This window comes from Triturus cristatus, chromosome 3_2 (genome assembly GCF_964204655.1).
Source record: "Triturus cristatus chromosome 3_2, aTriCri1.1, whole genome shotgun sequence".
NCBI lineage: Eukaryota > Metazoa > Chordata > Amphibia > Caudata > Salamandridae > Triturus > Triturus cristatus.
Window position 1 is genome coordinate 739,096,393 of NC_140584.1, and position 16,140 is coordinate 739,112,532.

The 16,140-nt window shown below is 44.3% G+C and overlaps 1 protein-coding gene across 1 annotated transcript in view; it reads left to right on the forward strand.

Annotated features, from left to right (window-relative positions):
* The window catches only part of NEMP2 (nuclear envelope integral membrane protein 2), a 303,451-nt gene that overhangs the window by 245,111 nt on the left and 42,200 nt on the right, over window positions 1–16,140 (forward strand). Inside the window, exon 8 of the mRNA XM_085648796.1 lies at window positions 1,874–2,050. Coding sequence (XP_085504922.1) covers window positions 1,874–2,050 — 177 coding nt within the window. The remainder of the gene's footprint in view (window positions 1–1,873; window positions 2,051–16,140) is intronic.

A 16,140-nucleotide genomic window follows, 5' to 3' on the forward strand; every position in this document is an offset into this window, starting at 1 on the left:
ATGCTTAATTGTTTCTGTTCACCCCTTTCACTGTTGGATATTGTGAGGTGTGTTGCAGCGTGGAACATCAATTCCCCTTCGTCACAGACTAAATACCTTAACATCAAATTCACTCATTGGTGGGGCCCATAACACCAATACTTACACTCCGTTGGTCTGCTTACCTAGGGAAATAAGCTTCCAAACGCTGACATGAAAGGAATACCTTTACCTTACCCTAAATACATTGACTTCTAACCTAAGATATCCCTCTCATAAGGAGATGGATCATTTAGTTGCTATCTATGATTTTAGTGACTAAACTCATCTATCTACACATTACTTCTTTATCCTAATAATCTTCTTCAAATAATCGACACAGCACATTTGTCAATTAATCAAGTATTCTTTATCTTAGAAATATTGCAAGAAACGTTAGAAATCATCATCAGCATTTCAGTGCATCATATTTACCTATTCTGGCTAAAGTCGTCCTCTATGTCAGTCCGGTCAAGGAAGAATTTTATTCAGCAAAGTTAGGCCGCAATTCAGTCTCTCAAAGATTCAGGATAACAGCTGTCCAGCAGTGTCATCGTCCTCTCCGTCAGCATAACGCCAGGAAATCGAGTTCGTCAAAGAAGAGCGTGCGATAATAGTTCAATTCCCTACCTACTTTTATAATGAAAATAATGTCAAAAAGTATCAAGATCGGGGTTTAGAAAATCCCGATTGGTTGACTTGGGGTTAGGAGGTAAAGTTCTCAGGGTGTCCAAACGAACTCATCATACTTGCTGGTTCCGGTTTTTAAATCAAGCATTGTCTTTGGTATTGGCTAGGTTCCCGAAGCGTCCTTGAAGGGTACATGTTCTCCCGGGGTTAGGTCCAGGCCACTGCTGCTAGCGGTGACGCATGCGCATTTCACCCAGAACCTCGTGTTGTCAGGGCAGTCACGTTCAACGTCTCGTTCAGCCATCTTGTTTAGGCCGAAATGGTCAACATAAGCAAAAGAAACACAAAAGCGTAATTAAAACATAGAAATGGCAAATCAAATGTTATCCCCTTGCTAATACCCATATGTGTGTGTATTTATCTAGCAGAAGCAACACTCAGAGCGGTTTATACTCCCTGAATAAAGCACAAATTACAAATACATCACCAAATCAACATATAACATGCAATATTCTAATTTCTCTCTATTAATATGCGTACTTAAATTAGTTTACAATTAGTATAGCCTTGCAAAGTGCAATTCCCACGTGTAATTCTTTTATTAGTATGATTGATAAATGTACCACAGCAAACCAATTAATACGATTACTATTAGTTAATTATTCAAATAAATATAAACATGCAGAATGGGGGGTATACAAAATTTTGTACTACCCTCTCCAGCAGGTGCAGGGTCTATTTAAGCCCTCAAAGGTCCCATTTTCTTGAGATTTACTGTCATACGTATGGTAACAGTTAAAATGGGGCAGCACCTGAATGTTTTCTTAGCATAGAGGTACATTGCAGATTAATTATTGCATGATTGTATTATGTGTTTTTGTGATTTTAATTCTTCTGTAAGATTTTTTTAGAAATATAAAAAGCACATATTTTAGCACTGCAAGTTATGGGTTGTAATTGTTTTCATTTTTGTCCATGGCAGCTGTCATTTTATTGTGTCAGCACTGACACATTACACCCTTTCACAGTTATTTGCTTTTGTTTGTCCTGCCTTTAAACCTTTTGATGAAGTATTCACTTATCTTCCTAATGCACTGGCTAGGTAATCTGCAACTATCATACCTCCTCATTTATATTGTAATACGGTGTTTGAATTGTGAAATGTTGTGAAAGTTTCATATTTGCATTTCTATTTCTCTCCCTACATTTAATTTTCTTGTTGTAGAAAAGTCAAAGGCTGTTTTCCATTCAGTAAGCCGGTGGCTCGATTTCTTACTGAAGAAGAATACCGAGATCAGGGGGAGGCAGAAACGCTAAACGCACTAGAGGAACTACGCTCGTTCTGCAGGAGCCCCGAGTTCCCGTCATGGCTGGCTATGTCCAAAATCCATTCACCCAAAAAGTAGGACAAACTATTATCTCTGGAAAATATTGTTGTTAGTAAATAGCGCAATAGAATTGTAATTGGGTTGAATGTTTATGTATATTTTTACTTGTAAAAACAATTTTAATCTTATGTTTGTTGGTGAAGGAAATATGACTATTGAAACACATCTAGCTCTCCGGTGTAGAGGATTTCCATCCTATGTGTGCCTCTGTAGGTAGACCGGGATTACTCACTAGGCAAGAAGACCTTGAGAGCTGTTCTGGAAGATGTGGGGCATGTGCTTCTGCTGGTAAGGAGTCTGAACCTAGCAAGATGTACTACTTGCGTGTTGAAGACGCCATAACTGTGTTTTGGGTGTTCGGAACTTTCCAGAAGTACAGCAGATCTGCGCTTTTCTTTTTCTGAGACGGCTGTGTTTCTGTAAAAGCACGTTGTCAGATGGAGAGGTGGTTGGAAAGACTTGTTGACGAGAGAAAGATCATTTACTTACCTTATAGAATCCTCCTTATTCCCAAGTCTTTTTTCACAGAAGTTTAGGAAGAGGAGCAGCTAGCCTATAACAATATTCCCAATCTAAGATGGTGGGTGCTTCAAATTTCTATGACTACATCCCAATCCAAGATAGCGTCTGTACTACTTCCGTCATTTCCTTTTCTCCCGTAAATAAGGCTGCTGAGATCAGGTAGGAGGGTGCAGTTTTGACAGTATTGTAAATAAAAATTTAGTACTATGGTACCTGACGCAAGGCCTTCTGAGGATACGAATATCACTGACCTTGTTGATCTGGTTAAATATCTATGCAACGAGGTACATAAGTTAAAAAAGCTAGTAGCAGCTTTGTCAGACGAGGTTGAGAAGCCGAGGCAACCGGGAAGTACCCTGCATCCCAAGAGCCCTCCTAATGTAGCTAACGGCGTGTATACTACACTAATTGATATCCAAAACAGGCGAAAATGTAGTAGCGATTAAAACGGGCACCTTCAGGCACCCTGGAGGGCAGGAACGAATTTCCTGACCACAAATTCATCCCCTCCAAATAGCCAGTATAGAACATCCCTTCCACTAGCAAAGTTGGGGCTTTGAGTAAGGACATTGGGGGGCCAGATACGACCAAAGTACAGCATCCTCTGATCAGTCTCCTACCTCTGGGATCAAGACCAAAATTGACCCAGGGAGGGGCCAAAGAGCCGTACAGGGAGATCAAGCAAGGTTTTGAAGACCAAAGTTCCCAAACTGAGCCTGTTGGTCAGAGAGGACATGGACACATTAATAAATAAATGTACTCACTATGTAAGATCGGTCCACCATTGCTATTCCCTAATTTGCTCAGATATCCTACATGCTAAAACGTTTGATGACTCATCATGAAATGAGGGTGCCTTTGATTAAATTGAGCTTTGTTTAAAACATAGCCAGGTGGTAGAAGGGCTTATGGGGTTGGAACTCGGCAATAAAAACCCGTCTGGTTCCCAAATTCGTTTCAAACGAAAACCCCAGAGACCCCACCGTCCCAATTCATCACCATACCGCTAGCCTCTGCTGACGATCTGGGAATGTCAATGGTGGATTGACTCCACAATAGTAGTGCGTATCCTCCCTCGAGAGGAGGGGAATCCTCTGGTACCGAAGATATACCATCTTTTAATGCTCCACACGAGGGTGGAATCTCCCCTAATGTTTTGCCACCATCAATATCGTTTTCGGGGAAAGCTGGAACCCAACCAATGGTCCTGGAATGTAGCGGGTGTTAGGTCCAAGCTCGGTGACCCTGATTATAGATCAGTTTGACATATGTTTATTATAGGAAACGTGGGGCCAGATGTGCGACCATTCCATTTTACGAGTCGCAAATTGCGTCAAATTGTGACTCAAAATTTGCGACTGGCAAAATGGAATGTACAACAGTGTTTCAGACACTGTTTGCGATTCATAATGGGGTCGCAAATTGCATACCTCATTAATATTCATGAGGCAGGTGCAATTTGTGACCCCATTGGGAATGGCTAGCACTCCGAGGGATGGTGGCCTGCTGGACTCAGCAGACCACCATGTCTGTGACTGCTTTTTAATAAAGCAGTTAAAAAAAAAATGCAGCCCGTTTTCCTTTAAGGAAAACAGGGTGCATTTATAAAAGAAAATTGAAACTTTTCAGTTAAATTCTTTAAGGGCAGGCAGTGGTCTCTGGGACCACAGCCTGCTCTTAAAAATATTTTCGCGCCCATTTCCAAAGGGGAAGGGGTCCCCTGTTTGCGAGTGGCTTACCACCTACTTAAAGTAGGTGGTAATCTGCGATTGCTTTGCGACCTCAATTGCGGTCATACATACATTGCTGTTAGACTCGCTATTTGGAAGGGACGCCCTTGGCACGCCCCTTCCTAATAGCGAGTCACAACCCATATTTTGCGAGTCGATAATAGGTTACAGACTCGCAAAATATGGTTTGTGCATTAGGCAGACCAATTTTGCGGTTGCAAACGGAACAAATTCCCATTTGCGACTGCAAAACATGGTCGTATATCTGCCCCAAGGTCCCTAGATCCTTTTTTGTCCCAGCTAATTCTAATGGGAGAGGAAGTCCCTCTGGAGGCCTTTTACTTTGGGTGCGCACTTCGTTCAATGTTATACTGTGTACACTTGATGTATCTCCCCCAACATTCAAGGTATAACCATCACAGGAATGGACAATCTCACACTTTTTTTTTTTTTTAACATCTACAATCGTGGATTGAGAGCGGGAGTTGAATCACCCACACTAAAAGCTTTTGTGTCTCAAAGGAAGAGATTTGACTCACACCACTTTATTTGTTGAAGGTGATTTTTAACACCACCTTTGATCCACTTGACAAAGGTCACTCATTTACCAGTGCGGAGGATAAGGAATAGGGGTACCCATATTTGATATTGAACCCAATAAGCAATGGTCTGAGGTAGCTTACCAACTTATCTAACTTACACACCTGATGAAGTTAAGGGCATGTAACAGGCGCACGAAATCTGATCTGCAAGCACTTTCCTTCTTTTAACCAACGAGGACAAACCAGTAGGATCGACTATGTATTAATTGCCTTTCCGTAGTGGCGCTCTGTAGTCGATATGAGGGTCGTCCCCAGAAACGATAGCGATCACAATGCCATGCACTGCACACTGTCTAACCTTTTTAACCATCTTAAGGGCGCTCCTCTTTCGCTCTTCATCGGTTTGTCCCCATCAAATAATAGGCATAGACTCAAAAGGCCTAAGGTTTAAATCGATCTAGAGCGTAGGGCCATTATGGATAAAGCTCTCTGATGCCCTGCGAAATCTAGTTACTTTACGGCCACACCGGAATAGAAGCTCTGCAGTTCTTGTCATTCATGTGAATCTGTACAATATTATAGGGCAATGTTTTCAGGGGAAGCCACATCGGCAATTAATGCCACCTAAAACTGGCAGTTTATGGTATAAGAAGGCTAAAAACACATTACGCCATGCTATTGAAAGTGGTAATGTAAACTAAATCAGTCAAAAGAAGAAAACATATAAGCAGGCTGAGGCTACATCTCGTAGGAGCTGGGAAACAGAAATGTGGGAAGCTAGTACCAGGGATGTTAAGAGGTTCTGGTGGATTGTAGTGAATGGGGGAGAGAGTGGGAAGTCCCATTTAGCAAGTACCATCGATTCAGACAACTGGTTTAACCCCTTTGCTGCTAGGCCTCCCACCTCCCCCCACCCCCCCTGTGCTAAGCCTTTTTTTTGGCTATTTGGGGTAGATCGCGCTTAGGCCCCTGTAACTTTTTGACCACATAAGGTATCCGCACCAATTTTGCATCCTTTTCTTCCAACATCATGGGGATTCTAAAGGTACCCAGGGTTTGTGGATTGTTTGCACAGTTTTGGCATTTTTCTGGAACATAGCCTATTTTTGCTATTTTTTGTGCTTTCAACCTCCTTCCAGTTAATGGTAGAAATGGGTATGAAAGCAATAATGGATCCTGGAAAGCTATACACTTTGGAAAAGTAGATAAGATTCTGAATTCAGCAAGGGGTCATTTGTGTAGATCCTTCAAGGTTTCTTTAAAGAAACTAACAGTTGAATATAGGAAAAATTGAAAATTAGTTGAAAAAACAGCCATTTGTGTCAACGTTTTCACCTGTAACTTCTAATTATGACAGTTGTTTGAAAGCAATATAGCGTTACATCTGCTGGACCTTTCTGGTTGTGGGGATATATAGGACTTGTAGGTTCATCAAGTACCCGACGAACCCAGAGCCAATAACTGAGCAGTGTCTTGCAATGGTTTTTTATTATGTACCGGGTATATAGCAATTAATTTGGGAAAATATATACATGGAAAAATCGGTATGAAAAACACCTTTGTATTTCTGAAATTGGAACAAATTATAGAGTTTAGAAACAGTAGATATTTGCACATTTCCGAAATTGTGAGTACCCATACTAGCATGAGAATTATAGGTCATTTTTCAAAATTACTTTTTTTACACATTGTCTTTCATTTGGAAGGCAGAAATGCATCGAAAGTCAACAGGTAATAACAATTGCTCTACAATTCTATGTTACCCTAAGTGTCCCGATAAAAATGGTACCTCACTTGTGTGGGTAGGCCTAGTGCCCGCGACAGGAAACGGCTCAACATGCAACATGGACACACTTTATTTTTACAGTGAAAACTGAACCTTTTTTTCGCAAAGTGCCAAGCTGTAGATTTTGAACCCTAGCTCTGCAGGCACCTAGGGAAACTTGGCAAACCTATAAATGTTTTAAACCTAGACACCCAGAGGAATCCAGGATGGGGTGACTTGACTGGCTCTCACCAGGTTCTGTTACCTAGAATCCCTTGCAAACCTCAAAATCTGTCCAAAAAACACATTTTCCTCACTTTTCTGTGGTGGAAAGTTCTGGAATCTGCGTTGATCCACAAAATTCCACCCACCCAGCATTCCCCAAAGTCTTCTGAGAAAAATGGTACCTCACTTGTGTGGGTAGGTCTAGTGCCCTCGACAGGAAACGGCCCAAAACGCAATGTGGACACACCACATTTTCACAGTGAAAACTGACCCTTTTTTTGCAAAGTGCCTAGCAGTAGATTTTGAACCCTAGCTCTGCCGGCACCTAGGGAAAGCTAGCAAACCTATACATTTTTTAAAACTAGACACGCAGGGGAATCCAGGATGGGGTGACTTGTCTGGCTCTCACCAGATTCTGTTACCCAGAATCCTTTGCGAACCTCAAAATTTGTCCCAAAAAACACATTTTCCTCACATTTCTGGGGTGGAAAGTTCTGGAATCTGTGTGGATCCACAAAATTCCACCCACCATGCATTCCCCGCAGTCTTCCGAGAAAAATGGTACTGCACTTGTGTGAGTAGGCCTAGTGCCCGCGACAGGAATCAGCCCAAAACGCAACATGGACAAACCACATTTTCACAATGAAAAGAGACACTTTTTTGCAAAGTGCCCAGCTGTAGATTTTGAACCCTAGCTTTTTCTGGCACCTAGGGAAACCTAGCAAACCTATACATTTTTGAAAACTAGACACCCAGGGGAATCCAGGATGGGGTGACTTGTCTGGCTCTCACCAGGTTCTGTTACCCAGAATCCCTTGCAAACCTCAACATTTGTAAAAAAACAAACAAAAACATTTTCCTCACATTTCTGTGGTGGAATGTACTAGAATCTTTGTGGATCCACAAAATTCCACCCACCCCGCATTCCCCAAAGTCTTCCAAGCAAAATAGTACCTCACTCGCGTGGGTGGGACAAGTACCTGCGACAGGCAGACATCACAAAACAACCTGGTTTTGCAAGGGGGTCCCATGAATTTTTGGCCCCAGGCTCGGCGGCCATCTACGAAAACCTACCAAACCCACACATTTCTGAAAACTAGATACCCAGGGGAGTCCAGCAAGGTATGGCTTGCGTGGGTCCCCCAACATTTCCCTACCCAGAATCCCCTGCAGCAAACCTCAAAGTTTGTTGAAAAAAAACAATTTTTTCTCCCATTTCTGAGTGAGAAAGTTGTAGGATCACCGGGCTGACACAAATTTCCCTACCACCCAGCGTTCCCCACACATGTGTGGGTAGGCATAGTAGCTGCAACAGGAAATGGCCCAAATTGTACTGAGGAGACTTCAAAATTACCTATAACAAAACTACCTGGTTTTGGGGGGGGGCACCTGGTTTTTAGGCCCCGGGCTCGCCGCCATCTAGGGAAACTTCCAAATCCACACATTTTTTAAAACTAGACACCCTGGAGAGTCCAATGAAGTATGGCTTGCGTGGATCCCCCAACATTTCCCTACCCAGAATCCCATGCAAACCTCAAATTTAGCTGTAAAAAAACACATTTTACACATATTTTTGGGTGGAATCAACGTGCTGGCACAAATGTCCTACCCCACAGCATTCTCCTTAGTGTCCCGAGTAAAATGATACCTCCCTTGTGTGGGTGTCCAATGCAGAATAGGCTAAAAACATATTTCTAAAAAGATTTAGTGTTAGAATTGTTGGTGCTATACCCTAAATCCCTATATTTTGGGCTCTTCCCAGTCACAGGCCCTTGTCCCACCCACACAAGTGAGGTATTATTTTACTCAGGAGACTTGGAGGAATGCTGTGGGGTATGACATTTGTGTGGGCACAGTGATTTCACCCCAAAATATGTGGAAAATGTGGGGGTTTTCAGCTTTGAGGTTTGCAGGAGAGGCCTGACTTCCTGTGAAGACGAGGCTTCGCGTTCTAGTGTTGCCCCGTATCTGAATTCGGACTTCCTGTTGTTTCGAAAGACTTCCCGGAGTTATCCTGCAGCGGTTTGGTACAACCACGTCTTCGTCTCCTTGTTATCTCTTTCAGCTTCAGTCCGAACGTCTGTCCTGTGTTCAAATTTCTGGACTGCCTCGTGTTCCCCTTTTTTGGCCCCTCGCCCTAGGTGTAGCCGGACAATTCACTGCTCCATTTGCCTTGTGGTGAAGCTGGTTGTGGCGTGCTCCGCCCGCCGTCCGGATTTTGTCCCGTCGGCCGGCTGGGTTTCGTGACACCGATATTGGCCACGGTGAGCTTCAAGCAATTACTGTTCCGCTGCATCTGGAGGGGGCCCCCATTTTCCACCAGTCCTTTTTCTTTTCCTTTCTTCCTGGGAACTATGTAGTACCTGTGAAATGGGTACGGTGTAGTACTTCTGGATTTGGTGCTACGACCTATTTGAAGCTCATCTAAGACCTGAGTCGTCGCTGAAGTCAACACTTGGTGTTACGGTAACAGCGCTATAGGAGAGCGATATATATAATATACCCTGCTTCTGTTCCTTGCCTTAATGTTGTATCTATTTTGTAGGAATAGACTGTCGCTTGGAGAATTAACCTGGTCCACATTACCTGTATTTCCTCACCTGTGATACTTCTATTTGATGCCCAAGTCTACCGTCACACCCAGAGGCCCAGTGCTGTATACCCCTGATCCGAGGTTATACTTAAGGTTCTAGGTACTTTCATTCAATTAGTTAATACCCGGTCTCTATCTAGATTTGCTTATTAGTACAGTACTCATTGTTTCTTTCCATTTCAGAGAGCTAAGGTCCTCCCATCGGCTTGTGAAGTGGTGGCTGAAATCCAGGGATTGTTTCCCCTTTCTGTTTCCCTTGTTTTGTTTCCCTTCTTTCCCCTGTTACCAGTGCACTCTAGTGTCTGATAGGGGCACTTGGTGATAGTGGAAAGTTGAGGCACTACCTACAGAATCCTGGAATTCCGTGACGCTCCTGCAGAAATCTCTTCCGGTAAGATTCTTACAAGATTCTGGGTAGGAAAACATTGGGGGACCCACGCAAGCCATACCTTGCTGGACTCCCTCGGTTATCTAGTTTTCAGAAATGAGTAGGTTTGGTAGTTTCCCAAGATGGCCGCCGAGTCCGGGGCCAAAAACCTAGGTGACTCCCCTTGCAAAACCAGCTTGTTTTGTGATAGGTCAATTAGATGTCTCCTCAATACGTTTTGGGCCCTTGCCTGTCACGGGTACTTGACCCACCCAAGCAAGTGAGGTATTATTTTTCTCGGGAGACCTGGGGGAATGCTGGGTGGTAGGAAATTTGTGGATTCACATAGATTCCAGAACTTTCCTACACAGAAATGTGTGGAAAAAGTGATTTTTTTCAGCTCAATTTGACGTTTGCAGGGCATTCAGGGTAGGGAAACATTGGGGTATCCACGCAAGCCATACCTCGCTGGACTCCCCCGGGTGTCTAGTTTTCAGAAATGTGTGAGTTTGGTAGTTTCCCAAGATGGTCGCCGAGCCCGGGGCCTAAAACCCAGGTGACCCCCCCTTGCAAAACCAGGTTGTTTTGTGATAGGTAATTTTGATGTGTCCTTAATACGTTTTGGGCCCTTGCCTGTCGCGGGTACTTGACCCACCCTCGCAAGTGAGGTACCATTTTTATCGGGAGACCTGGGGGAACGCTAGGTGGTAGGAAATTTGTGGATCCACATAGATTCCAGAACTTTCTCAGACAGAAATTTGAGAAAAAAGTGATTTTTTCAGCTAAATCTGAGGTTTGCAGGGCATTCTGGGTAGGAACACGTTGGGGGACTCACGCAAGCCATAGCTCGCTGGACCCCCCCTGGGTGTCTAGTTTTCAGAAATGTGTGGTTTGGTAGGTTTCCCTAGATGGCCGCTGAGCTCGGCGCCAAAAACCCAGGGGACCCCCCTTGCAAAACCAGGTTGATTTGTGATAGGTAATTTTGATGTCTCCTCAATATGTTTTGGGCCCTTGCCTGTCGCGAGTACCGGACCCACCCATGTAAGTGAGGTATCATTTTTATCGGGAGACCTGGGGGAACGCTGGGTGGTAGGAAATGTGTGTATCCCACGCAGGGATCTACTAGGAAGGGGTACCATTTAAAAGGGGAGATTCTCCCCTTTCCAATGATACCTCTCCCGTCTTTCTACGTGCTTGGAGGGCTGAGATAGCCCCCTGAGCACATAGAAAGTGAAACTGAAATGAGCCTCAAGGCTCATTTCAGTTTCGGTTTCACTGAAATTATGTCAGCGCAACGTGCGCGCTGATCGTCATTTCAGGGAACAGCCTCGGGAGCTGGGAAAGCTCTTCACGACTGGACTATTGTAATGGCCCTTATGTGGACCTCCCAAAAGGACCACTTAAGAAATTACAAACTCTTCAAAATGCTACTGCACGATTCCTTCTAAAAAGTTTGAAATTGCAATCAGCTTGATCAGCCATTAGGCAATTGCATGGACTCCCAGTTAGCCATCGAATCAACTTTAAGGCACTTTGTCTGGCCTATAAGACACTCTACGGGAAAGCCCTAGCCTCCTATAGGAAAAACCTTGAGTGGTCCGTTCCAGTGCAGCCAGACTTATTAAGGTTGCTAATTACAAACATGGCACCTGGGGCGGAAAATGCTTTTTTAGAGCTACAGCTCTACATTGGAACCGTCTGCCATCCAAACTGACAACAGCCTCTTAACTCCCTTTAGGGAACAACTTAAATCCTGGCTCTTCAAACAGTGATCCTAAAGCATTCTTACTCAGGACACTGACGGCTCTTCTCTGCTCTGCATAGCGCCAAGACGCCTCCAGGCTTTCGTGTGCTTTAAAAGTTATATCATTCATTCATTCACAAAGCACCCAGAGTCTGTATGCTTCCAGGAACAAACCTTTGTCAGCTTCAGAGACTTGTCATTGCACCTCAGAGGTCATAAACCACAGTTGCACCATTGGCTGAAACCTGTCTCTCTGGGTAGAGTGTAGCTTACATGTTGCATGGAGAAGTTGAATGCTCCGCACTCTTTGGTCAGTCCCTCCAAGGTCTCTGTATTGGTCTTCTCTAGTGAATGGTAGGGTTACACTGGGTGGTAGAGCACCTCCTGGGGGTCCCCTAACTGCATTCCCAGTCTAGCATGGTATAAACATTTCCTGGCTTATCCTCATTCCCTCTAGTTAACCCAGACTGCTGTTGAGTGTAGGATGTAAAAGAGGCCTGTTAGCTGCAATATTCTGTAAGGCACAAGAAGAAGCACAGAAAAGTAGAGCACTTGTTCTCACTGGGTTCCCCTCTTTGGTTGACCTCAAGAAGAAGTTATTTTTTGCAGTGGGAGTCCTTTTCTGGAATCACATGCTGTGTATTATTCCGCCATCTGGTGGTTGGGTCCAGAATAGTCTTTTTTTCTTCTTCTGGGTGTCGTCGACCACCATTTGGTGCCGTGGAGGTTGTTGTGCATGGTAGCAATCTTCAGATTCTTTTGTCCGCCATTGGGTCTGGAAGCAAGACTGGACGCTCCGAAGTTTTCAGAAAAGTCCCTGAAAAACTCGAGATTTTGAATTAAAAACAAACATCGACATCGCAACCGGAGAACACAACTTCACCCCAGGAACGACATCTCCAATACCAAGGACATCAAGGGTCGACAAATGGCGAGGTAGGGGCCATGGAAAATACCCCAATTCTGCCCGAGTTCCACCACAAATTCTCACAACGCGATCCACACGACGTGTGCAACCTCTGCCTGCCCAAGGACCTAAAGGACAAGGACTGTGAGGCCTGCGCGGCGTTCCTGCCGAAAACCCTCAGGACACACCGAAAGCCTTCCTTCAGGATAACTTTATTTCGGTCATCAGACCATAAAAGTACAATAAAATATATACAAGTACAAGGATAAGACCATAAATAGGAAAACTAATTTAAGACAATTATTAAACAATGAGTTATCATGAAAAGAGACTAAAACAAAACATTTCATCAATTAAAACTCATCCTTCTCCGCCACATGCCATGTAAAAAGCGGGAAACTGCATAAACAATAAGAGGATTAGTGTCATACATCAAGACTCTACATGCTTGTGCACACTGTCTAAGGCCCAGATTTTTGCACAGAGGGACAAGCCAACATTTCCGGATCATACTATAGGCTGGGCAGAAGAACATAATATGAATAATGTCTTCATTACAGGCTGGGCATATGCCCTCCTTTGTTTTATCCCATCTAGATGTTAGTGCCCCAATTGGCAAGGAACCATGTCTCAACTGAATATATAATTTTCGAGCTAAGGGAGGCTGAACTAGGTCCAAGAATACCTCGAAGGCAAAGTCAGTTTTCACCATTAAGAACTCAGAAGTCAACCTCCCCAAAGAGGTCGAGCAGCATACATTTTTAGAATTGTAAAATCTTACAGCCGCCAGTATCTCTGACTTCTGAGTCCTCACGCAGCTTATAGCCGGGGTATCCCAAAGGTGGGACAGACTAACTTGATACAGGGAAGTCTTAATATGGAGTAGCCATGGTATTTTCTTATAATTTAGCTGTCTCCAAACTGCAATGAATTCCCCCCCTAAAAGTTGCGAGTTCGGGGACGGACCACAGCCTTCTCCAAAAAAGTAGTGGTCGTAGAGCCGCCAGATCACTCACAGATTCTAGGTCCATATCCAAACGCAGTGGTGTTAGAGGGGTGCTCTGGGGAAGGCCAACCAACCCGCGCATAAAAGCATGTTCTACCTTCTGCAAGTTGGATGTGTTTGTGTGGCCCCACAATTCAGCGGCATATAAGGCTGCTGACCTCACCTGAATTTTGTAAATTTCAAGTACAGGAGTAACTGGTTTAAATATGGAGATTCTATGAGATCTTCCAATTCCTCCCGCTATCTGCGAAAGCCTCAGAGAAGATTTAGCTACATGGGCATCCCATACAAAGTGCTCAGTCAGGGTGACTCCCAGATAAATAAAGGTCTTAACTCTTTCTAGGGGGACACCAGCTAGTGCAGTGTTCGGGCGGGTGTGCCTAGGGGGATTGAAGATCATAAACTTAGTTTTCCCCAGATTGATCTCCAGTCCCCTCGAGGCACAGAAGATCATAAAACCGTCCAAAACCCGCTGGATACCCGTTGATGTCCGCGACAACAACAATGTGTCGTCCGCGAACATCAGAGCGGGCACCCGACCAGAAGCCAGAAACGGGGCGTCACGATCCCTGAGATTATTTAATTCATTAATCAGACCATTTACGTATAAACTGAACAATGTGGGAGCCAGTACACAACCCTGGCGAACCCCACGGGTTACGGGAATGCGAGCTGAAAGTTCCCCATTCTTCCCACACCTCACCTGTGCGAAGTTCCCTGTATGGAAGCGGACCAAGACGTCGAGTAAGAAGGTTGGGAGACCAAGTTCCTTCAACACCATCCATAATTTCTCCCTGGGGACCAGATCAAATGCGGCCCGCAGGTCCACGAAGACGAGATAGAGGCTGCCACCCTCCACTCTCGTGGTTTTCCAGTAGAGGACCTGCAGCCGAAAGATCTGGTCAAGAGTAGAAATTCCTGTTCGAAAACCAGCTTGCAAAGGCGTCAATAATTTGTTCGCTTCCATCCAATCTAGTACTCTATTCAGGAGTATTCTGCCCATCAGTTTTTGGGTGGTATCCAATAAACTGATGGGTCTGTAATTGGATGGGGCAAGTGGACAACCCTATTGGAACGATCTCTGCTCCGAGCCATGTCTCTGGCAACGCTGAACCTTGCAGGACCGCATTAAACAGGACAGTCAGGTATGGGGCCCAGATTTTAGGTTGGGCACGGAAAAGGTCCCCAGGGATCTTGTCAAGGCCTGGCGCTTTATTTAAGGGCAATCCCTCGATTGCAGATTCAACTTCTTTTAAAGAAATAAAATCAGAATAATAATCAGCCTCATTCCCAACGGTAGAGTCCTGCGAGCTCATCCCTGATCCTAAATGACTGTGAAGAAGGGAAGGATCTGCAGATGCAGCGATCCCTTGAGCTGATGTATAATTCTGTGCCGAATAGACAGTAGTCCTTAAATCAGGGCTAGAATAAAGTTAATTAAAATGTGCCTCCCATACTAAGGGGGCAATGTTAGATACCCCCTCCCCCTGATCGCCTCTCGATGAAAGAGAGACAATAGCCCAAAAACTCTTATAATCCTTGAGAAGGAGTGCTTGTCTCATGTCCTTCCATCTAGATTCCTCCCACTCTTTCCTGGCCCTATTCAGTTCCTTTTTATAGGACAACCTAAGTGCTCTAATATTAGAAGTGACCTTCGATTTAATTGCTGCAAGCATGTCTCTCTTCGCACTTTTGCAAGCATGATCATACCAGGGGTGAGTTTTGACCCTTGAATACCGGGGCCTGGCGACTGGATAAAATATTTCTCCAAGACTCGTGGTCAAGTTTCTGTGTAGCTCTACGGCCTGGCTAGGAGAGACAAAGTCCCCCATTTCACTGATAAGTGGAATGGCAATCTGGTAAATTTCTGCAAGGCGTGTTGGTGAGTCCAGACATGTTGGCCTTTTAACCCTTCTCCTATTATTAGACAAAATATATGGTGGAGGAACCGACAATGTACTTGGGTCTGGGTTAAATATGCCAAAAGCACCAGGCTTGAGCGTTAAAACCAGGACATTATGGTCACTATCTTGTCTGTTTACAACAGTAAAATCTTTTAGCATGTCCCAATGTTTAGCTTCTATTAGAATATAATCTAAAATAGAAGTACTATTAGATCTATTAAATGTTGGTAGACCAGAGCATGGATTATCAAACCTTCCATTGCATGCCCATAAGGACATTGGGAGTGTAAAAGATTTGATTTGCAATACCAGCTTAGTCCAAGCCCTGACTGGGGCTATCGCGGGAGCTGGAACACACCCCAGCGAGTCCACTTCATCATAATTGCCACGATCAGGGATGCTCAGAGGTCCGTACTGGCAATTAAAGTCACCGCCCAAGATGATCGATATAGTAGGGTCAAGGGACTGGATGAAGGAGTCAAGGGTAGTAAAAGTGTTTGACTCATTTCCATTCAAAGTGGGCCTGGAATAAATATTTATAAGGGCCACTCGTGACTTATCAGAAAGGATTAGTAGGACACATTGGATGTCTAAAGAGTTTGTTCCAAGCTCAGTGGCCTGAATACCCAAATGTGTTCCTACCCAAATAGACAAGCCACCAGAAGGGCGGCCCTTACCTGAAGAAACTTCAGGGATGTCAAAGGTCGCAAAACCATGACATACACTCCCTTCCAAGGCCCAAGTTTCTTGCATCAAGCAAATGTCATGGTCTGCCATAAAGGTAAGCCACTCCGGTTCT